Genomic DNA, 19035 nt, shown 5'->3' on the forward strand with positions numbered 1-19035 from the left:
TTCAGATTGGAGGTGTTTGAAAACCCCGCCCCGTTCTCGGCGTCACAGGGGACTGGCTATACAGACACGCCCCCTCACAACTTGTATACAGACAAGTTGTATACAGACGCCAGACACGCCCATTATCTCAGCTGGGGTTCGCTGCTTGAGCTCAGGTGTGTTCTGTGCGGTCACGCCCACCATGGAATCACAATGCAGGTAGCGGCGCCGCAGACGGCAATCATGAAACATAATAGGGAGCCAACTGTTATGCAGCATCATCTCACACCGTGCAAAGGAGTCACATCCACGAATGTGGGGGAGGTCATTCACCCAGACACTGCATGAAAATGCATAGAGAGGGCCTATTGATGAATGTTTTCCAATTTACTCCTAAGCTACACTCATTTTTCACATGTGTGACTCTTGGGTGAAAACATTATTACATTTTAACTTTTTATTCTTGCTCTCAGAGGTTTGTGTGCTGACAATGCCAGAGATGTATTGGGTGCCAGTGACAATGCCATCCTGTAATGGGTAGAAGTGTATTAATAAAGATTTTCATAGCAGGATCACCAGTTTAAAGTGGAATTATCACTGGGCAGCATGGTGGCTCAGTGGTTAGCACTCTGGCGTTTGGAGCGCTAGGTCCCTGGTTTAAATGTTGTCCAGGACATATCTGCATGAAGTTTGTATGTTCACCTGTGTTTGCGTTTGGTTTCTTTTGGGTACTACGGTTTCCTCCCACAATCCAAAAATATGCAGTTAGGTAATTGTCTTCCCCTAAAAATGACCTAAGACTTTATTAAAGACATATGACTAAGGTAGGGACATTAGATTTCCCTTTGAGAGCCAGCTAGTGACATGGCTATGGACTTTTTGTACAGCGCTGCATAATATATCGGTGCTATATACATTTTGTGTACTAAAAACTGTACAAAAAAAAGACACTTACCTTTATAGGTGGAAAGTCATCGATCCCTCTGCAATCTTAGTCAAGGCTGTGTTGTCTTTGTTCTGGCACAGACTGGACACCGAGCACCAATATTTTCGAGGAAGTCGATCGTGCACTGCTCAGGGTGAGATTAAAAATTACCAATCTTACAGAAGGCCAGGAGTCTCACCTTGTGTTTAAAGAAAACACATTCTTTTTTATGTAAAACGATTAGCCAAAAAAAAACTCAGTCACTTAGTGACACAGGAGGGGAAGGATCTGCAGCAATGGTGCCAGGATATTGTGCCATGCTTTTCATCAGTGGAAAGTTCCTGTCCCCAACCAACAATCATCAGATAATGGAGACCCCCCCCCATTGTGTCTGATAACAGGACTGAGCAGTTGTTAATGAACAGCAGGGAGCTTTTCCATTGTCTGACAAAGTTGTTAGGCTACCTACACACGTCCAATGGTTCTCACCCTATAATTGGCTCAGGCCCAATATCAGACAAGAATCTGACGTGTACATCGCCCATCGTCTGAACGACTGTCCTGGCGGATCCAAGGATGATGGACAACGAACAATCGTAATGGAGGTGAAGGGGGAGAGAGCGCAGCGGGGTGCCGCTCCGTCATTCTCCCCCCTCCCCTCTCCATAGAGCAGAACCGTGCTGTATGTACAGTACTCGTTCATGCATCGTGCAGTCCTTAGTCGTTGGATAGGATCATGAAAGATTCTTTCCAATGACAATTATTGCACTTGTGTACATAGCTTTAGGAGTGTGAATAATCCTTCCTGTGGAACTCGCTGATAGGTGGTGAAGAGCCAGGCGCAGTACAGTGAGGTGGTAGAGGATGCCATGGCTTGATGGTGGCAGAGGAGGTAAGAAGAATTGACAATTAAAAAGGTACATATGTTATTGTCTAATTAGTAGAATTCCACTTTTATGAAAGCTGCAGATTTAGGAATATTGAAAAGTACTTTCATAATGACCATAAATTGCTAATTGGATGAGATTTAGTGATTGGGTTTACAAAAAATTCAGATGTCGCCAGCTCAGTCACTTGTCTTGGAGTTATTCCTATGATGGTGGGCAGTTCATTTTCTTGCATAGCCTGGCACTTTTCTTGGTGTTGGTGCCAATTTCTTACCTATAATCCAATCCAGTTGATGGCTCAATTTTGTTAAAGGATCATGCATCTGGCCCAATGCATTTATTGCTAGATGTTTGCTGTGAACTGGCACTTAACACTCCTTAGAACAGCTGTCTGAGTAAAACACTTCTCAACAGACACATGTATGAAGCATTATGCAAACAGGAGGCAGAGGTGACAATTGTTAAGCTGCGTACACACCTGCAATTTTTCTCGTTGGAAAGGATCTTTCACGATCCTTTCCAACGAGAAAAAACTGCACGATGCATGAACGATGCTGTACATACAGCACCGTTCATGCTCTATGGAGAGGGGAGGGGGAGAGCGACGGAGCGGCACCCTGCTGCGCGCTCTCCCCTTCCCTTTCATTAGGATCGGTCGTCGTCCATCGTCCATGGATCCGCCAGGACGGTCGTCGGACGATGGACGACGACCGACTGTACACACGGCAGATTTTCCGCCCGATAATTGGCCGATACCGATTATCGGGCGAGATAAATTTGCCGTGTGTACGCAGCTTTACACTGTGTGGATGCCATATTGGTGCAGGATATCATACCAGCCAATGCAGTTCAGCACAATAAAATGCTCCTAATAGGATGGGCTGGGCACCAATGGCCACCCTGAGACCTCTGACATTCAAATGTGTTAAACACTGATCTCCTCTATACCAATACATTGCTTGTTTGCATTATAGGATGCATTCTATTGACATGTAATAAAGTCCACCTTACAAGGCAAATGAAAGATCTGTTTTTTTGCCTCCTGCTTTTCCATAACAAATGGCCCTTAAATGGATTTGTAAAGTCCTGTAAGATTGCAATTAAGCCCTTTGCAAAAGTGCATTCTTTATAGGAATTTGTGGTCTCAGATTTTTCTGGAAGGCACAGTGACATCACATGGAAGTTTCAGAGATATCCCCATGAGGCATAAGTGATGTCACCGCATGTTTACAAATGGGATTTAAAGCCATTTGTTTAGGGGGGCAGGGGGTTGTTAGGAAAGCAGACCTTCTTTTTGCCCTGGACTGTCCAATTTACACAGGTTTGCAGATGCAAAAAAAATTGAAATCTTTTGAATGGCAAAAATCAGTTTAAAAAACTTAAAATGCAGAAGGCAGAGCTTTATGTTCCAAAGCACAACAATACAGGTGAAAGGGGTGAATAGGTTCTGTTGAAAACAATAGATTTCTACTTGCCTATGCGTGTTGTGTCTAGGCCAAACAATATGAAATGAATGGCAACTCACCATGGCATAGACTCATAGTGAATGTGCAGCTCATAAGAGCAATATTCACTATCTGGTCCACTGAATTCTAAATGAAACCATTACAAAAACACTGCCATCCCTTGAAGACAATGAAAAACAAAGCACTAACATGCATGGGACTGCACCACCAGCTCCTGGTGCAGGACAGTACACTGTAGTGTCTTCTTGTCAGCTGCATAAAAATACTGCAGGTCCAATTATATGACTGCTGTAATGCATTGGGCAGCCTATTAAAATTAATTAAGTGTTCTGTGCACAATAATGCATTTCCCAAACATGTGTTTATGCATTAATATTCCCAAAATAAATTAGCAATATGCACAACCCATACTGTGATTATATACTCCGTGCTGCTTTTTCTAGGGAACTGACTGGCTAGTAATACTTAAGCAGCCACAAATAATTGGGGTTGTAATGGAAAATTGTACTAAATAAAATACAAAGGGAAGCATCACTGACTTTCTGAAAACACCAACTTTACAAAAAAAGACTATAGAGTTGTGATTACTACCCAGAATATCTCCACTTCTTACAATTACTGGCAGGATGAACCAGAGAACTCTTCCTATAAAGAACAAGCAGATGTATCCTTTACGTTCCCCTTCCTGCTGTATTACACATTGTCTGCTTTGTCACAGTAAAGTTTTGGACTTCCGTCACTACTAGCTGTCCTACCCTCTAAAAATGACTGGAGACCAGAGGTCCCCACAACAGGGGTGTATACAAATCAAATCTTTCTATTCATTTATGAATATGACTTATGAACAACTTTGTGGATGCCTAGAATTCAGCATTACATGGAAGTAAGCATTGTTACTGCTGGCCTGGCATAGGCTAGGGCAGTACTTGGCATTTAATAAACAGAATCTGTCAGGACAGAAACATGGAACATGCAATTGCTGATTTGTTTCTAAAGGTGCACACTTCAGGACTATCATCTATGTTTTTGCTGCACTTTCATTAGCACAAGTCCTTAACCTAGGACAAGCTTCTGTACATTTTTTGTTTTTATCGAATCTCGCTAATTGAAACTCAAAAACCCTGGTGCTCGAAAAAAACATTAAATGTGCAAAAAACACCACAAAAAAAACGTACACTGGGGTACTATTGTAATCCCTCCTCAAAAGAGGGAGGGCCACCCTTTCCTCTGTACATCAGGTTTTCCTACACCTAAAATGCATCTGATTATTCCAGACTCACTATGGAGGGAGCAAAGCACAATGATGACAGTGCCTGCACCAAAACAAAAAAACATTAGCAATGTATTGTATTGTATTTAGCTTTGTAAATGACAACAACCTGACTCTGCATACTAATAGGTGGGTCAGCACCCCTACTAGGAGAGAAGTCAGCCGAACATGTCAGTTCCAGGGCTTAAGAGCAGTAACAATACAAAACACTGTTGCTCATAACTATAGTATCATAAATCTGGACCTCATATATGACATATCTATTTCTAAAAAAATATTTTCTATCTATTGTGAGTGTGAATAATCTAAGAGATGAGACTGACAGAGGAAGAATAAGCATTCACAGCCAATCAATCTCTGCTGCCCTGAATGTGTGCTGACAATAGAAAAGAATAACAGGAGAGGGTTGACAGTGTCCTGCTGATATTTTATTATCCACTTTACAGAGTTTCCATTTGACCATTCTCTGCAGTGGTAGAAATTATCTATGCTCTCTGGCAGAGTAATATGTACATCACAAGAGTGGCTAATCAGAATTACTAACCTTTTAGCATCAAAAATATAAAAATGGTAATGATTATTTAGCTGCTTACTGGTATCTAATCTCTTGCCAAGCATAATAAATGTTGAATAATACTAGGTGCCAGATGTTTAGCAGTAGTCCTACAGAAGTCTGGCTAAATACACACAGATTGGTGACTACAAGATTTGACAGTCATCAAACTATCATTCAGGAGAAGTACCACAATTTAAAGTAGATGTAAACTCAAGGTATTCTCAGCACAACTGCATGTTTGACATGCCAGCCAAAGAGCGCCCTCTAGCGCTGCGATGACTGCATTGTCCCTCCTTACTTCATCCCTGCCATCTTTACCTAGTCCCTCACCCAGTTTTAAATTCTTCAGCAATCTTCATTGGCTTGGTTGAAAAGAGATAGCACCCATGTGCTTACTATCTAAACCAGTAGTTGCCAGCCATTGGTGGTCCACAGAAAAATGTGGACATTATTTGCAATTTTTATGTTTTAATAATAATAAAACAAAAATAATATTCTAATAAATTCTTATATTCTGAATGACAATTTTCGCCTTTATACTGCACTAAATTCACGAACTGTACTAGAGACGAAAAAACAAGGGAGGTGCAGTGTGACATCAGTGTAGTGTTAAGTTGTATAAGGCAACTGTTGCCGAGCCATACAATTCAGTACTGTTTCCACCATTACAGACACCCCGATCCTTAAATACCGATTCTCAACTGATTGTTTTTTTTTATTTGTTTATTTCTCAAATGCTCTTTTAGGTAAGTATGACCTCAACTGTGTATTTTCTTTAACTCTTTATATTTAATGGCATCAAATAGTTTGACTTTGATAAGTATAATTTCTTGTTTGGTCTTAGATTCAAATTTATTTTGAATGAAATAAACCCATATTGAGTGAGAAAAAGCAAAAACAAATACTTTGCATTTCTTTAGTATTACCAAAGATAATGCAACTAATGATAATAGTAACAATAATAATATTTCAGTTAACCGTAAGTTGATCAATGAATCAGAGCCTCCACAGTCCTTGTCAGCCACCATTAGGACAAATATTATTTTTCAGATGTATTTCTATAGATGTACAGATGTATACCTTTAAAAAAAAAACATATTCATGGTTTTTTTTATATGAATTATTATAAAATATTATGAAATTAGTGGTCTGTGAGGTCGGAAAGGTTGGGGACCGCTAATCTAAAGAGTAAGTAGTTTCAGTGCAGCAGATGAACCTGTACAACTGTACATAATGGGAAAGCTGGAGTTCACATTGATATTACACCCTGCTTGCATTAGGTCTCAAAAGCAAAACACTAATAATTCCAATGGATAAAAAAGAAGCAAAGGGGAGAATCTGATCATATGACCTGTCAAAGTCTGGTAACCAGCTTCTCTCTAAATATGCAGTTCTATCAGCCTAATACTACAGCCAGCATATTTTAATTCAGCGGTCGCTAACCAGTGTGGACCGGGAGAAAATTTTGGTGGTCCCCGGCTCTGGCCGTTACGCCCCCCAGCAGGGTCAAGAAAAGTACCTCAGTGGGGGGACGCACCAGCCAGAGCCCCGGACCACGTCTCCCATACAAATCACAAGCTCAGACCTGCGATGGGAGAGTGGCCAGGTTCTGGCATCATGACGTCACCATTGGGAAGTTTCTTCCCCTTTGAGTGACACCCGTCTCCCCATGCATGCGCGGTCCAGAGCCCATATGTTTAGTGGTCTGTAGGTGCGAAAAAGATGGCGACTACTGGTATAAATTAACCAGAATATGCAGGTAATTGGGGCAAAGTAAACATTGCAATGTTCCATGGATAGTGGTTTCTGCTCTCTGGAATAAACAGGCCTGTTATTCTAAAACACAATCTCTATTTTATCCAAAGATTAGTAAAGGCTTTTTTTTTTTTTAATAGAAAATGAATGTGTTAAAATTCCACATAGAGCCAATAATCATACTTTTAGTTTAGACTTCACACTTGTTTTTCCCTTCACACTTTTTGTATACCAGAAAATTATGTAAATATTGTTGAATAAACCACCACCACCCCTCCATCTTATAGGTTAACATTTGTGCTCAAACAGTGCAGGTGAGTTCCTTGACGTTAATACATTGTGTAATTTTTTGAGTATCCCTATCATGGACACACATTGGTATCATGCAAGGTGTTTTAAAAATAAACACTGTAGCTCCAATTGGACTTTAACCCCTATTATTACAATCATTCATATTTATGTAAAGAAAGAAAGTCAGAGTACAAGTGTAGTTGTAAACAGTTATATTGTACTATATTAAAATAATTCAATTACAAATATTTTCACAACATTAAAATAAATATTATTCAAATTTAAAACATTAAAATCTTTACACTTCATAGAAAAACAATTTTTGGAAACAAATTACACACCCATTCAAAGCCTTATCTCTTCCATGAAAAAAAGTATTTGAGACAGCTGAAAAAGACAGTATACAGCTCCACAGATTTCTGTATAGACCAGCTCCACACAACATAAAAATACATCCTGCTGTTTATCCTGATATACCTGATGTTTATCTTTTACAAAAATGAGACAGAAGAAATAACACTAGACGTGTGTTCATACATTTACAGTCCCATTAATGCCTGCGGGTGAATACATGCAAAACCTCACCGGAAAGTTACAGTGATCAATGCCATTGTACCATTCTGACCCCTGCATTCTATTCCTGCAGCTTTATCATTGCAGCTGACTACATTGGTTGTGTATTTGGCTGCTTCACATGCATTTCACTACACACAAAAAAATTGTGAGAAGGCCTAACTTCTAAGAATAAATCAGTCTGGTTTATGGTATTTAAATCTACCAGAAAATTAGGTAATTTACGTAACTGTACAAATATAACTAAATGTATGTAGTCTGACGGCTAATCTTATATTGCTAGATCAGAGGATGAAAAGATTATTTCATGAAGTTTTCTCATCCTGCCTAGAGGTCTTGTACAGCTTTTGTGTCTGAGAGATGACAAATTATGACCAGGCATTGGATAACAGGTGTCCGGGTAGCTGACGACCTACATATAAAATGTGAGGCTGATAACCTATTAAAAATGTAAGTTTCCTGGTTGTGTCTGGAGCTAATACAGACCTAGAGCATGTACAAGCAAGCATGTAGCAAATGAAAGTCCAAATGTTATTCTTTACACATGTTCCAGGTCAGGGACCTAACATATAGGAGCCAAAGCAAGCATGAAATTAGCAAGAAGGTTAGCAAAACCAGCAATCCCAGCACATCTTTCTCCCATGACATGTCCTCTTTAGGAGTCAATCTTGATGAAGACCTTAGGACGGGAAAAGATTTTGATGCCCTCCTCAATTTCAGAAAGTTTTTTGTCTAGCTCTGTGCGCCGGTTCTGGATGCTGAGTGTATCTGCTCTGACCGGGAGCATCAGCAACTCCTTGGTCAGCTGGGCCTGCGTCTCCCTAAGTTTCCGTAAGGTCTCTTGCCTTTCTTGCTCTGGCATCATGGTGTGACCGGGTGGCATAGCAGGGTCAGGGGTCTGCTTCTTCATTTCCTCCTTCTCCCTGAGCCATTGCTGCTTCAGATCCAGGAGATATTGGGGAACTTGCCCCTTCTGCTTGGAGTCGTATTCTTTCTGCTCCCTTTGTTTGTCTTCCAGCACTTCATTGAGTGTTTGCATGGATCTGGAGCGTCTGATCTGCACCTTCTTGGCATTTCTAGCATTGTGGGCTACAAAGTCAATACTGGATCCATGCACTTCCATAGATTGCCTGGCACTGTTGGGCCGGCTGGGCCCTGGAGAGCTGGGTCTCTTTGGTGGTAGCCCAGAACCACAGCGGGAATGTGATTTGAGGAAGTTAGCTGGGCCGGCATTGAGAGGGGGTGGTGGCGGAGGATCTTGGAGTTTAACTTTCACCTTGGATTCCACATTCTCATATTTTGTGGACTTCCAAAGAGCTCTGACTGGTTTTGGGGCCCCCTGTTCCCGGTCTATCTCCTTCTCCCGAAAACGCTTTTGTATTTCCCTCATCCTGCGTACATTCTCCTTGCCGTGGTCCTTGCTCTTCCGTGGAGGTGAGGACTGCCCATTCAGGGAGATGCCCTCCAGTCTGAGCAGGACCCCTATAGTTCCTTTCTGGCCCCGCTCCAGGATATCCTGGGCATTGGGGCGGATTCTGGGTGCAGGGGGAGCAGGCCGAGCAGTGTAACATGTCGGGTAGAAGGTGGGATCTGGGGCCAAGGGTCCAGACAGGAAATCCAGTTTGACATGAGTTCCTTCCAGCCTCCCTCGGGCCGTCTCAGGTCGCCTGTAACAGTCTGGAAAAAGTGTGGGATCCGGGGGGATGGGGCCCGAGATTCTGGAGGCTCCCTCACACATATCGGCTCGCTGCTCTCCGCACTAATGGACACCGATCTTCTGAACTCTGACCCCCAAAATCACAATGGTCTATTACAGTTATCACGCCACGCTCGTCCCCATAGAGACCGCAACTTCCGCTTCCGTCCCAGGGAATTCTGGGGGTTGTAGTTGCATGGCTGTGACCCGAGCTAGCATATAGCATATTATTATTGTATTATTTTCCCTAAAGGGGTCGCTCTATATCTGCTACCGGTAGTAAATCCTGCATGATCAATGTGCAATCCAATAATATTAATAATAATAAAAGTAATTTCACACCCAGATCTACAGCTAAAATGGCAAACATATATACAGAGGGGGCTGAGGGCTAAGGGCTGAAGCTCATCCTATTGCACTATTCAATTTTTATATTCTATTTATGTAAAATAAATTGTAGTAAAGATAAAAAACACAGTTGGGCTCTGTATGATATGGGCACATTAAAGCGTACCCAAACTCAGAATTTTCCCTTTACAGAAAAGGGTAGACAACCTCTTTATTTAAAGTAAATATTTTGTTTTTTAGTGTTTTTCTATCAGTGCAGCACGGCAACCCTAATTTTTGATGAATGAAAAAGAATGAATGGGAGCACAGAGCCTCCCGAATACCTAGGTCACGCATCCCGGGAGGCTCTTGGCTGCTCCTTCTGCGCATACCCAAGCATCTCATGCATGAGCAGTAGGAGCCCTTTACACAATCTCATCACCCTGCGCCTGCACAGTGTGAGATCGGATGACTTAGGAAGAAGAACCCGGAAAAAGTGAGGAGATGATGGCAGCGTCTGGTGCTCCCTCTGTCCTGGGCCGAAGACGGATACCAGGACAACGTGGGACCCGATGGAAGAAACCTCCTGACAGATAGACTGCTCTGCGAGTAAGTGTCATTTTGTTGTTTTGGGTTTACTTCTACTTTAAGTGTACAGTATATATTTATTGATTTTAGGTCCTGCAACCACTAACTTTCACTTCCTGTGCACATTCATGCCTCCAGGCTGCATGGCATCTCTCAGGGCAGACAACAATGCAACATAATTGGTATTGAATCTGATTTCAATACCAATTGTGTGACAACACAAAGGAACAGTTGGAATGTAAAGACAAATCATTGTCACCCTATACCAGGCATGGCATGGCAGGGACAGCTGGGTTTATTTTATTAGTTTTGTAATAACATTGGTGGAACTAGCCAAACTACCCACCTTCCCAAGACATTCTATATCTTTAATGGGATATACCATTCTTATTTTCCTGGTTACAATCGTCATCTGATTGTACAGAGGGATACAAATGTGCAGCTCAATGTAATGAGTCTTAGTGATGGGAAAAACTGAATAAGCATTATATCCTATATGCATGGTTGTCATTCTGGCTTGGCCAATCAAGATAGTCTACTTTGCTGGAGGAGAGGTAAGTCACCTCCATCAGACTCCTCGGCAATCTATACTTCAGATAGTGTCAGATGCTTGTACATTGAGGTTCCATCTGCAATCCCCCCACATCACTGCTATGACCTACAGTAGGCAGGATTCAGATAATAGAATTGTATTCATGCCATTAAAAATATTTTGGGCAACTGATCGTTTCACTTTAACTTAGAGTTTGTAAATTCCTCAGCATATTGATGGGTCAGTGAGGGGAAGCAACACAATGATAGGTCCTTAACTCTGCTCTCTCATCCTGTGTAACATGTGCATGCACTGAAGCCTGATTGGCTGGTGCTCACCCTACTTCTTGAAGATGACTCAATGAAGATGATTGTAATTAAAATATATCTTTTTAGTACATACATTAGTGGCAGGAAAGACCACAGGCCCACCGCAGAGATTGTAGTTTTGTCAGGCATGCCAGCTGTGCCTCCTGATTTGTCCTATTGATCACTGTGCCAGGATTGTTGGGGTACATTCCTCCTCATCTCCTCCCAGCCTACAATGTAAAGTAACAAAATATAAAGCACTAAGACCTAGTGCAGTTACCTGCAATGTAACACATTTAATACAAAGGTAAATGTTGTACTTATGGTGGAAGTATATATCTGCCAGGCTAACAGATGAGAGGAACATTCTTCATGGTCAGTGGTCTTACAGGATGAGCACTCTGGAGCTGGAAAATCTAAAGCCGTAAATCAGTGACAGATCTGTATTCTTATATTTCTACCAGAGCTCAGCTTTGATTTATTTCAGAGCAATCCACAGTATTGATTTAATTAGAGTGAAATTAAATTTGAAAAAAATGCTATCCTATAGGTTCTTTATTGCAGAAGGGACAGGCAATGTATCTTCTGTAATAAACAAACCTACTTGTCTGTTCCCAGTCTTAGAAAATAGGCAACTAAAGCTTTGATCCAAAAATACCAAATGATAACACAACTAAATGCAATTGAAACTTATTTAGCCTGTCCATTCACATCACTCCCTATGTGATCTGAAAATATGGCCAAACACTATCAGCAGAAAATTGTGCTGAATGCTTGAAAAATGCTATATTTGTATGACAAAGGATTGATGGGACCTAAATATACCCAGGAGGGTGGGGTACATGCCACCTTTTATTCTGGTTCATTGTAAGATTTATTGGGATTTCCTAGTTTGTTGCTGCCATCAAGTGGTCACTTTTGAAAAATGCATTTATGCAATAACATCAGGTCAGCTAGGTATTTATATTTGAGTATAACTATATGCTTGCCTTGGGACAGGTATTTACATGCGCTTTTATTTATTTGGAGATTTAGTTTTGTTTTTATCCAGATGTTTATTTGTTTATTGCAGATATTTTATTAATATTATTATTATTACATCTTTATTGCTTAAGGGGTGTATTTCTAAAGAAGTGAATCTGACACTCACTGAAACATTCCCTGTTGGAGAATCACTTACTGCTACTGAAACATGGTAGTGTTGTTTTTTTTTTTTTTACATGTGCTTGTGTTAGTGAGTAGATTGTCTTTCTTTTTTATCTGATGATACACAAATTGTTAATAAATGATGTGTACAGAAAAGTGCATGCATCTATATGTACTGTTATGATAACTCATACCTACAGATAACTGGGAGCTATGACTTCGAAGGATTGCTGTGCATACTATTTAGGCGTGATAATGAATGCACTTAAGCTACGTACACACTTCCAATTATTATCGTTGGAAAACGAACGACGAATGATCCTGCATGATATCTACGAACGATCGTATAGCACCGATCCTGCACATAGAGATAACGACACGATCGTTCGTAGATATTGTACACACAATAGATACGATCGTTTGAGCGATAGAGGAACTATGTGCACGTCAGGAAAGTGAACGAACGTTCGTTCATTACGCATGCTCAGCCCATGGACGATCAACGAACGACCGTACACACGAACGATGTTCAACGATCGTCGTCCAATCCGATCCGCCGGTCCGGTCGTTCGTTTCCAACGACTTTCCTCGTTCGTTGGCGTCGTTGGTTACTTTTTTACGAACGATTTTTTGCCCAATGGATCGTTCGTCGTTCGTTTTGAACGATAAAAATTGGAAGTGTGTACGCACCTTTACTCCACAGGTGTGAACATTCACAGATAAATGTGTAGTGCCACTTCTTTGCTCTGGGGTTAATGATTAGGTGCAGCTAGTAAACATTTTTGTTTGCATTGGGTGATGTGTAAAGATAACTTTTTTGCAGTTTTTTTTTTTGTGGAAATCTGTCCATTGAGATAAAAGTTTTGTTGCAAAAGAATGTGAACACAAGAACGTGACAATCTGAGATGAGAATAATGTTTAGAAAAAGGGTTTACAACATTTCTAATGGGAACAATTTGTGTCCTATTTACATTTGTGTATGTTAATAAATTTATGGTAATTAATACAATAGTTATAATGGAATTATATATAAAGGAGAACTGGAAGAGCCTAAAGTGTCCACAATGAAAAAAAAACAGTCATATTTGTTTTTGTCTTATTGATAAATTATTTTCTCCTGGTATTCTTAAAAAACTTTGATTAGTCCACATAAATACCTTTTACATTTTGCAGAAAACTGCATATCCTCAATGCCTATGGCTACAAGTCATGCTTTGTTCAGAATGTCTTTAATTGTAGCCACCTTATTGTGCTGTAGAGAGGTAAAGCCCAATAATCATGTTGGATTTCCATCACTGGAGATAATCTTTTGTGTTTTGTTTCCAGTGAGAAGAGAAAGAACAAATCCTGTGGAAATAGCACTGTTCTCTTCTATAGAGAGGGGAGCGTGGAGAACAAGCAAGTGGCGCACTGCTGTGCTCTCCTCTTTAGGAAAGTAACGTGGCCATCCCCTCTTGGCTATTCAATAATCTGCCTGAGGAATTATATTAGGGGATTGCTGCACATATGCTGGATTTATCATGTCCATTTGTCTCAGCTAACAATAATCTAGCATGTGATGTATCTTTAGACTGCAAATGTAAAACACCCACATACACAATGCAAGGAATTTCTTCTAGGCAAGAAGCTGACACCACAGCCCCTCTGCTGTCCTCTTGTGTTTTGCAAGAAATAGTGTGACTGCCAGCACCCTCTGCACAGGTTAACTGTATTAACAAAGGGGCGGTTTACTAACAGACTGATGAATTTTCATCTTGCAATGGATTCACTTACTTACTTAATGGGTTCAATTAGTGAATGGGGTGAATGCAACAATACCTAGTAACATAAAGAACATTTAAAAAAAGCAGGACTGGATGGGTAAAGTCAGTCAAATATCAACTTCAAACACTTTCAAAGTAAGAACACATTTGGCCTGATTTACAAATGTATACAGCTTCATATGATTCAAAATCTAACACTGCCCCACAAACATTTCATTTATTCCAAACCAAATTACAATTTTTATTCCCATTAGAGTGGATTGAGGGCTTTCTGCATAAAGAGCAGAAGGCACAATTGTTTTTCGAGACCTGGGAAAGCTTTATATTCACATCCCACCACAAAACAACAACTTGAGGAATGCTTTGAGCACACCACATGGTATCTCTATAGAGTTGTAGGGAGAGATACCCCATATCCATCCAATCTGAGAATGATACCTCTTGTTTCATTTATGTTTCTTTTTATCATTCTTCTTTTATTTGCAGTGTGGGCTATCTTCCCCAGTGCCGCCACTAGCCAACGACCTTTTTCGATCCCTGTTTAATGTACAGCACTGCATAATATGTTGGTGCTATAAAAATCATGTTTATTATTATTATTAATAATAATAATAATAATAATAATAATAAATTTAGCGTCTATGTATTTTTGCCTATGAACTCTTCCATGTTTGTTTGTCAACATTTAAAAAAAAAAAAAAGTTTAGCCTTGGAGATATTTTAGTCTTGTCTGCCAAATGCATCATAATACAGTTGTTAATCCTTTCTTCCCCTTTTAAAACAATTTTTGTCATGTGATTTTTTTTTTGGCTGTGTAGTTATATGAACAGCATTAAAACATTTGAAAAAATTCTCACATTACATTTTGCATCTTTTCTAAACTGTTAAACAAACACAGAAGACCATGCTCACTAATCCTTAAATTAACTAAATTAAAAGTATAAAAAAGTGGCCCATCACACCAATCTCTCCATTTCTGCAGGGAAATTGCCCCCCCCCCAAAAAAAAAAAAAAAAAAAAATATGACACCTGAATTCTAACATTTCCTTGTCTTCTGGTGTATGCTGTGTTTTCTATATACAAGACAAAGTGACACAGGTGCCAGCTAGAAGAACTACAGCACGCAGCATGGACCAGGAATTTGGCTTTCCCAGAAATGTCAAAGTAAAGATGTAAGAGATTGTCTTAGTAAATCACTTTAAAATTCACATCACAATTTTTAGGTACAAATTATGAATCTGTTTATATTGGCTCAGTCATGGCATATAAAAGGACCACAAGCATGCAGAAACTACAGCAGCATCTAATTATGTTTAATAAATTTTTCTTACAGTGAGTTAATATGCATTATTAGGTGTATTATACAACTGAGAAATCATCTATGCTTCCATTGTACCTTACCCTGTATATGTAAGAGACTATAAATGGGTTACCTAATTGTCTACTGTTGAATAACTATTTAATTAATAATACAAGAGGCACATCAATCACAGAGCAGATAATTTAATTTAATTAAGTATTAATGATTACAGAGCTGCATTAATATGTGTATTTGATAAATGCCTGGAGTTCAGCTTTATATCATGCACTGGAAAAATTCTGATGTTTTTCTTCTGCAGTCATTTCATGTTATCTCATGTGGCACCACCTTGGAAAATCCCACCCTAATGTGTTTGTGTCACGTTTTTTATTTAACGCAATTGTTATTCAGTCCTCCTTGGAAACTAAATAGCCTACTATTGTTGGTGTCTTCTGCCATATCTGGTAGGTTTGAAGCTGTCGTCTTTGTGGTAAGAGCTGCTGGGAGTACTAAGTGGTAAAGCTGAGCCAATAGGGAAGATGAAGTAGTTTAATTTTAATGAAGCTGATTTGCAAGTTTGCAGTATTATCTCAGTGTGAAGATAATGTTTCATTTGCAAAGCTATTTGTTACTTACATAGCATCAGGGGAACTTGGTGCCCCCATTTATATGGATTGTGTTCATCTCATCTAACCTTTTTATTTTTATTAAAAAGGACTTTTATAGCTTCAACATATTACGCAGTGCTGTACATTAAATAGGGGTTGCAAATGATAGGCAGATACAGACTGGGACACAGGAGGAGGAGAGGACCCTACCCAAAAGGGCTTACAAACTAAGGAATGGCTAAAGTAGGCCACTATTTTTTTTTCCAGAATGGTCTTTAGGACAGCGGTCGCCAACCGGTAGTTGGCAGACCACTGCTGACTTTGAGAAGATTTTTGGGGTCCGCGGCTCTGGTTGGTGCACCCCCCAGTGGGGTCAGGAGAAGGCCCCCGCTGGAGGGACCCACCGGCCAGAGCCTCGGATCACGTTCCCCGTGCAGTTCCTAGGCTCAGGGAAGTGGGCAAGCTGTGTCCCTGGACATAACCTGCCCACTCCCCCATCGCAGGCTCAGATCGCAGTTTTCCCCCTTTGAGTGACACCCGGCTCCCTGTCAGGAGACGGTAATTTTAGTGATCCGCGGGACCAAAAAAGTTGGCAACCACTGCTTTAGGATGTGGCGCTTCTAGAGAGTGCATACAGATTTGAGTGCTGTATCTAGAGGAAGAAATGGGAGTTTAAAAAACTACAAAGGTAGGGCAGCACAATGGCTCAAAGGTTAGCACAGTGACTATGGTAGGGACATTAGATAGTGATCCCCTTAGAGGGACAGTCAGTGACATGACTATGGACTTTGTACAGTGCTGCGTAATATGTCGGCGCTATATAAATATTGTGTAATAATATTAAAGGTAAAATGATAAGCTCCAGTGGTAGCTTTTGGGGAGCCTTATATCTGGAAGTTATTCCTCCTGTTCCAATTCTCTGTGTTGTCTATGAGGGGAAAGACTTGAGCAGAATGGAATTCGGCCCTTTCAGAGCTGTATTTTAGAACAGAGCTGCACTGTTTTAAGTGAGTGGGAGGCTTGTTCAAGTGCTGTCAGCCTGAAATCAAGGTGAGAGACAACATGTTTGTCCCTGTTTTACTATTTCAATAACATTATCTACAGCCTCATATTATTGAAACTTACTTTAGCAATTGGTATAAGATTGCAACAGTAAAAGCCTAGGACTTAAATACAGTAATTACTGCACACTTTTCTGTTACTGTTGACAGCTGTATATGCCATTTCATGATAAGCTTCACAGAACAAAATTAAATAACATATAATTTTCTGTCAAACTATATTGTTGTTCTTAACACTTAAAATCTTTTTCAAGTAAAATGTGCATTTTATTTTAAGGTGTTAGTGTTTGTGTTCTAGTTTATATCATGTACTGACTATTATGTTTATAGAAACTGTTTACTGTAATTAGTAAAATTCTTATTAGGTAGTCAGACAGTGGTCATAAAATAGGAACTAAAAATCAATTTATGTAAATCATCTGTTATATCATTAACAATTAACATCAGTGTATGATTCCTATGTCATTAGTATTCCTCATCCGATTCTTGCTATGGCAATCTATTCATAGGAACAAGTAATACTGAATAAGACAAACTGACTAAAATCCATTTTAAAATTCTTGCATAAAAATATGACAGATTGCAGTTCTGGCTGTTATTTATAGAACTCAATTATTATACACAAGTCTTTAATTCAGGATAGTGACTTATCACCTTCCTCCACTGTGGCTAATACCCACATGTTTGCCCAGTTTTGTTTTCGGAATGAGATCCTTGGCTATCTTGTTTGGCTGGGTTGGAAATACATAATTCCCAGACATGTGCAAGGGAATTCATTCCGGAACAAAGGTATGCCGAGAATGTACACTGAGCTGTGCATGTGCATACTCTTTTCAGTTATGAGGTATGGGATTGCTGTACTTCTTCTAGCCTATCCATCATGTCCTTGGGCAACCCAGTTAAGCAGACCTAATATTACATTTTCAGTTTTAAACACATTTGAACAACTATCTCTGTGTACTGATTATATATGCCATCTGTAAATACATGGTCACCATTCTCTATAGAGTGCCTAACATATTTAAATCCTAACCACTGTTTAGTTGCACTACATCTCATACTTACAGCTCACTGACATTCCAGTGGGGCACCTAGCATGGTACTGGGCTATTGAAGGCAATAATCAACTTTCCCCAAGCACCCCTATGTCCTCTCCATAGGGTCAGATGCTGCTTTCAGCATCCAGCATGTGGCCACACTTAAAGGTAGCCGCTCCAATTCCAATTAGCACTGTGGAGCAGCCTGTCCAATAAGACTCTGGGGTTTAGGAACTGATATGAATAGTTAAAATTTACCTGTAAAAAGTAAACCAGAATAATCACTGTTCCAGGTAAGTTTTTTAAGGTTACAATACACTGTATTACAGTAAATAATACAGTAAGTACAGTAAATATTACCAGCTCCAGCTGATTACAGATTTATTGTGTTTATTGAGTGGAAATGCTTATCTCATATATATATATCATATAGGAAACGATATTGATCAATTAATGACTTATTTCAGGCTATCCTTTGCATTGTGTACATTTCCTGTGTTATCTCAACAAGTCAGTTTTAGGGGATAGAGTAAAGCTATGTACACACGAGGGCGCACAAGCCATGCCTCCGAATATAGCCATCTATTTGAAGGGAACGTCCAATCACAAGGGATGGAATGGAAACCCTGGGAAGACCCCGCCCTCGCCTGTGACGTTTCACGACTACGCCCCACCCCCAGTTCTTTATTCCATAGATTGGTTGTATAGCCTTGGCAACCCTAGTGTACGCGGTGTGAGCGGAGAACATGCTCAGTGCCCGCCGGGGCAGCGCAGGGGGCGCTCCTTCTCTGCACTGACTGAACACCTGCTCCCTCCCTGTGGCCCGGGGACCCTGCAGGTTGGCCCCTCCTGAGCAGTCATGGGTTGTTTCTGCGCGGTACCGGAGGAATTCTATTGTGAAGTTTTGTTACTGGATGAGTCCAAGTTGCCACTCACCACCCAGCAGCACGGGGTGAAGGTAAGTGTT

The 19035-nt window shown here is 40.3% G+C and overlaps 2 protein-coding genes across 2 annotated transcripts in view; one reads left to right on the forward strand and one right to left on the reverse strand.

Moving 5' to 3' along the window:
• Positions 1-7326: 7326 nt before the first annotated feature.
• ENKD1 (enkurin domain containing 1) lies at positions 7327-9528 on the reverse strand. The gene has a single exon (XM_072416093.1). It carries the CDS (start codon positions 9438-9440, stop codon positions 8358-8360), a length of 1083 nt encoding a protein of 360 aa, XP_072272194.1. The 5' UTR covers positions 9441-9528; the 3' UTR covers positions 7327-8357.
• Positions 9529-18769: 9241 nt separating this feature from the next.
• The window catches only part of EPB41L4A (erythrocyte membrane protein band 4.1 like 4A), a 130291-nt gene continuing 130025 nt past the window's right edge, over positions 18770-19035 (forward strand). The window contains exon 1 of the mRNA XM_072413950.1: positions 18770-19026. Within this exon, the coding sequence (XP_072270051.1) occupies positions 18928-19026 (99 nt within the window). The 5' untranslated portion in view covers positions 18770-18927. The remainder of the gene's footprint in view (positions 19027-19035) is intronic.

The sequence above is a fragment of the Pyxicephalus adspersus genome, chromosome 6 (genome assembly GCF_032062135.1).
Source record: "Pyxicephalus adspersus chromosome 6, UCB_Pads_2.0, whole genome shotgun sequence".
Classification (NCBI taxonomy): Eukaryota; Metazoa; Chordata; class Amphibia; order Anura; family Pyxicephalidae; genus Pyxicephalus; species Pyxicephalus adspersus.

What these genes read in the sequence shown, in the direction of transcription:
- ENKD1 (XM_072416093.1), bottom strand. Translation starts at nt 9,440, where the DNA reads ATGTGTGAGGGAGCCTCCAGAATCTCGGGCCCCATCCCCCCGGATCCC.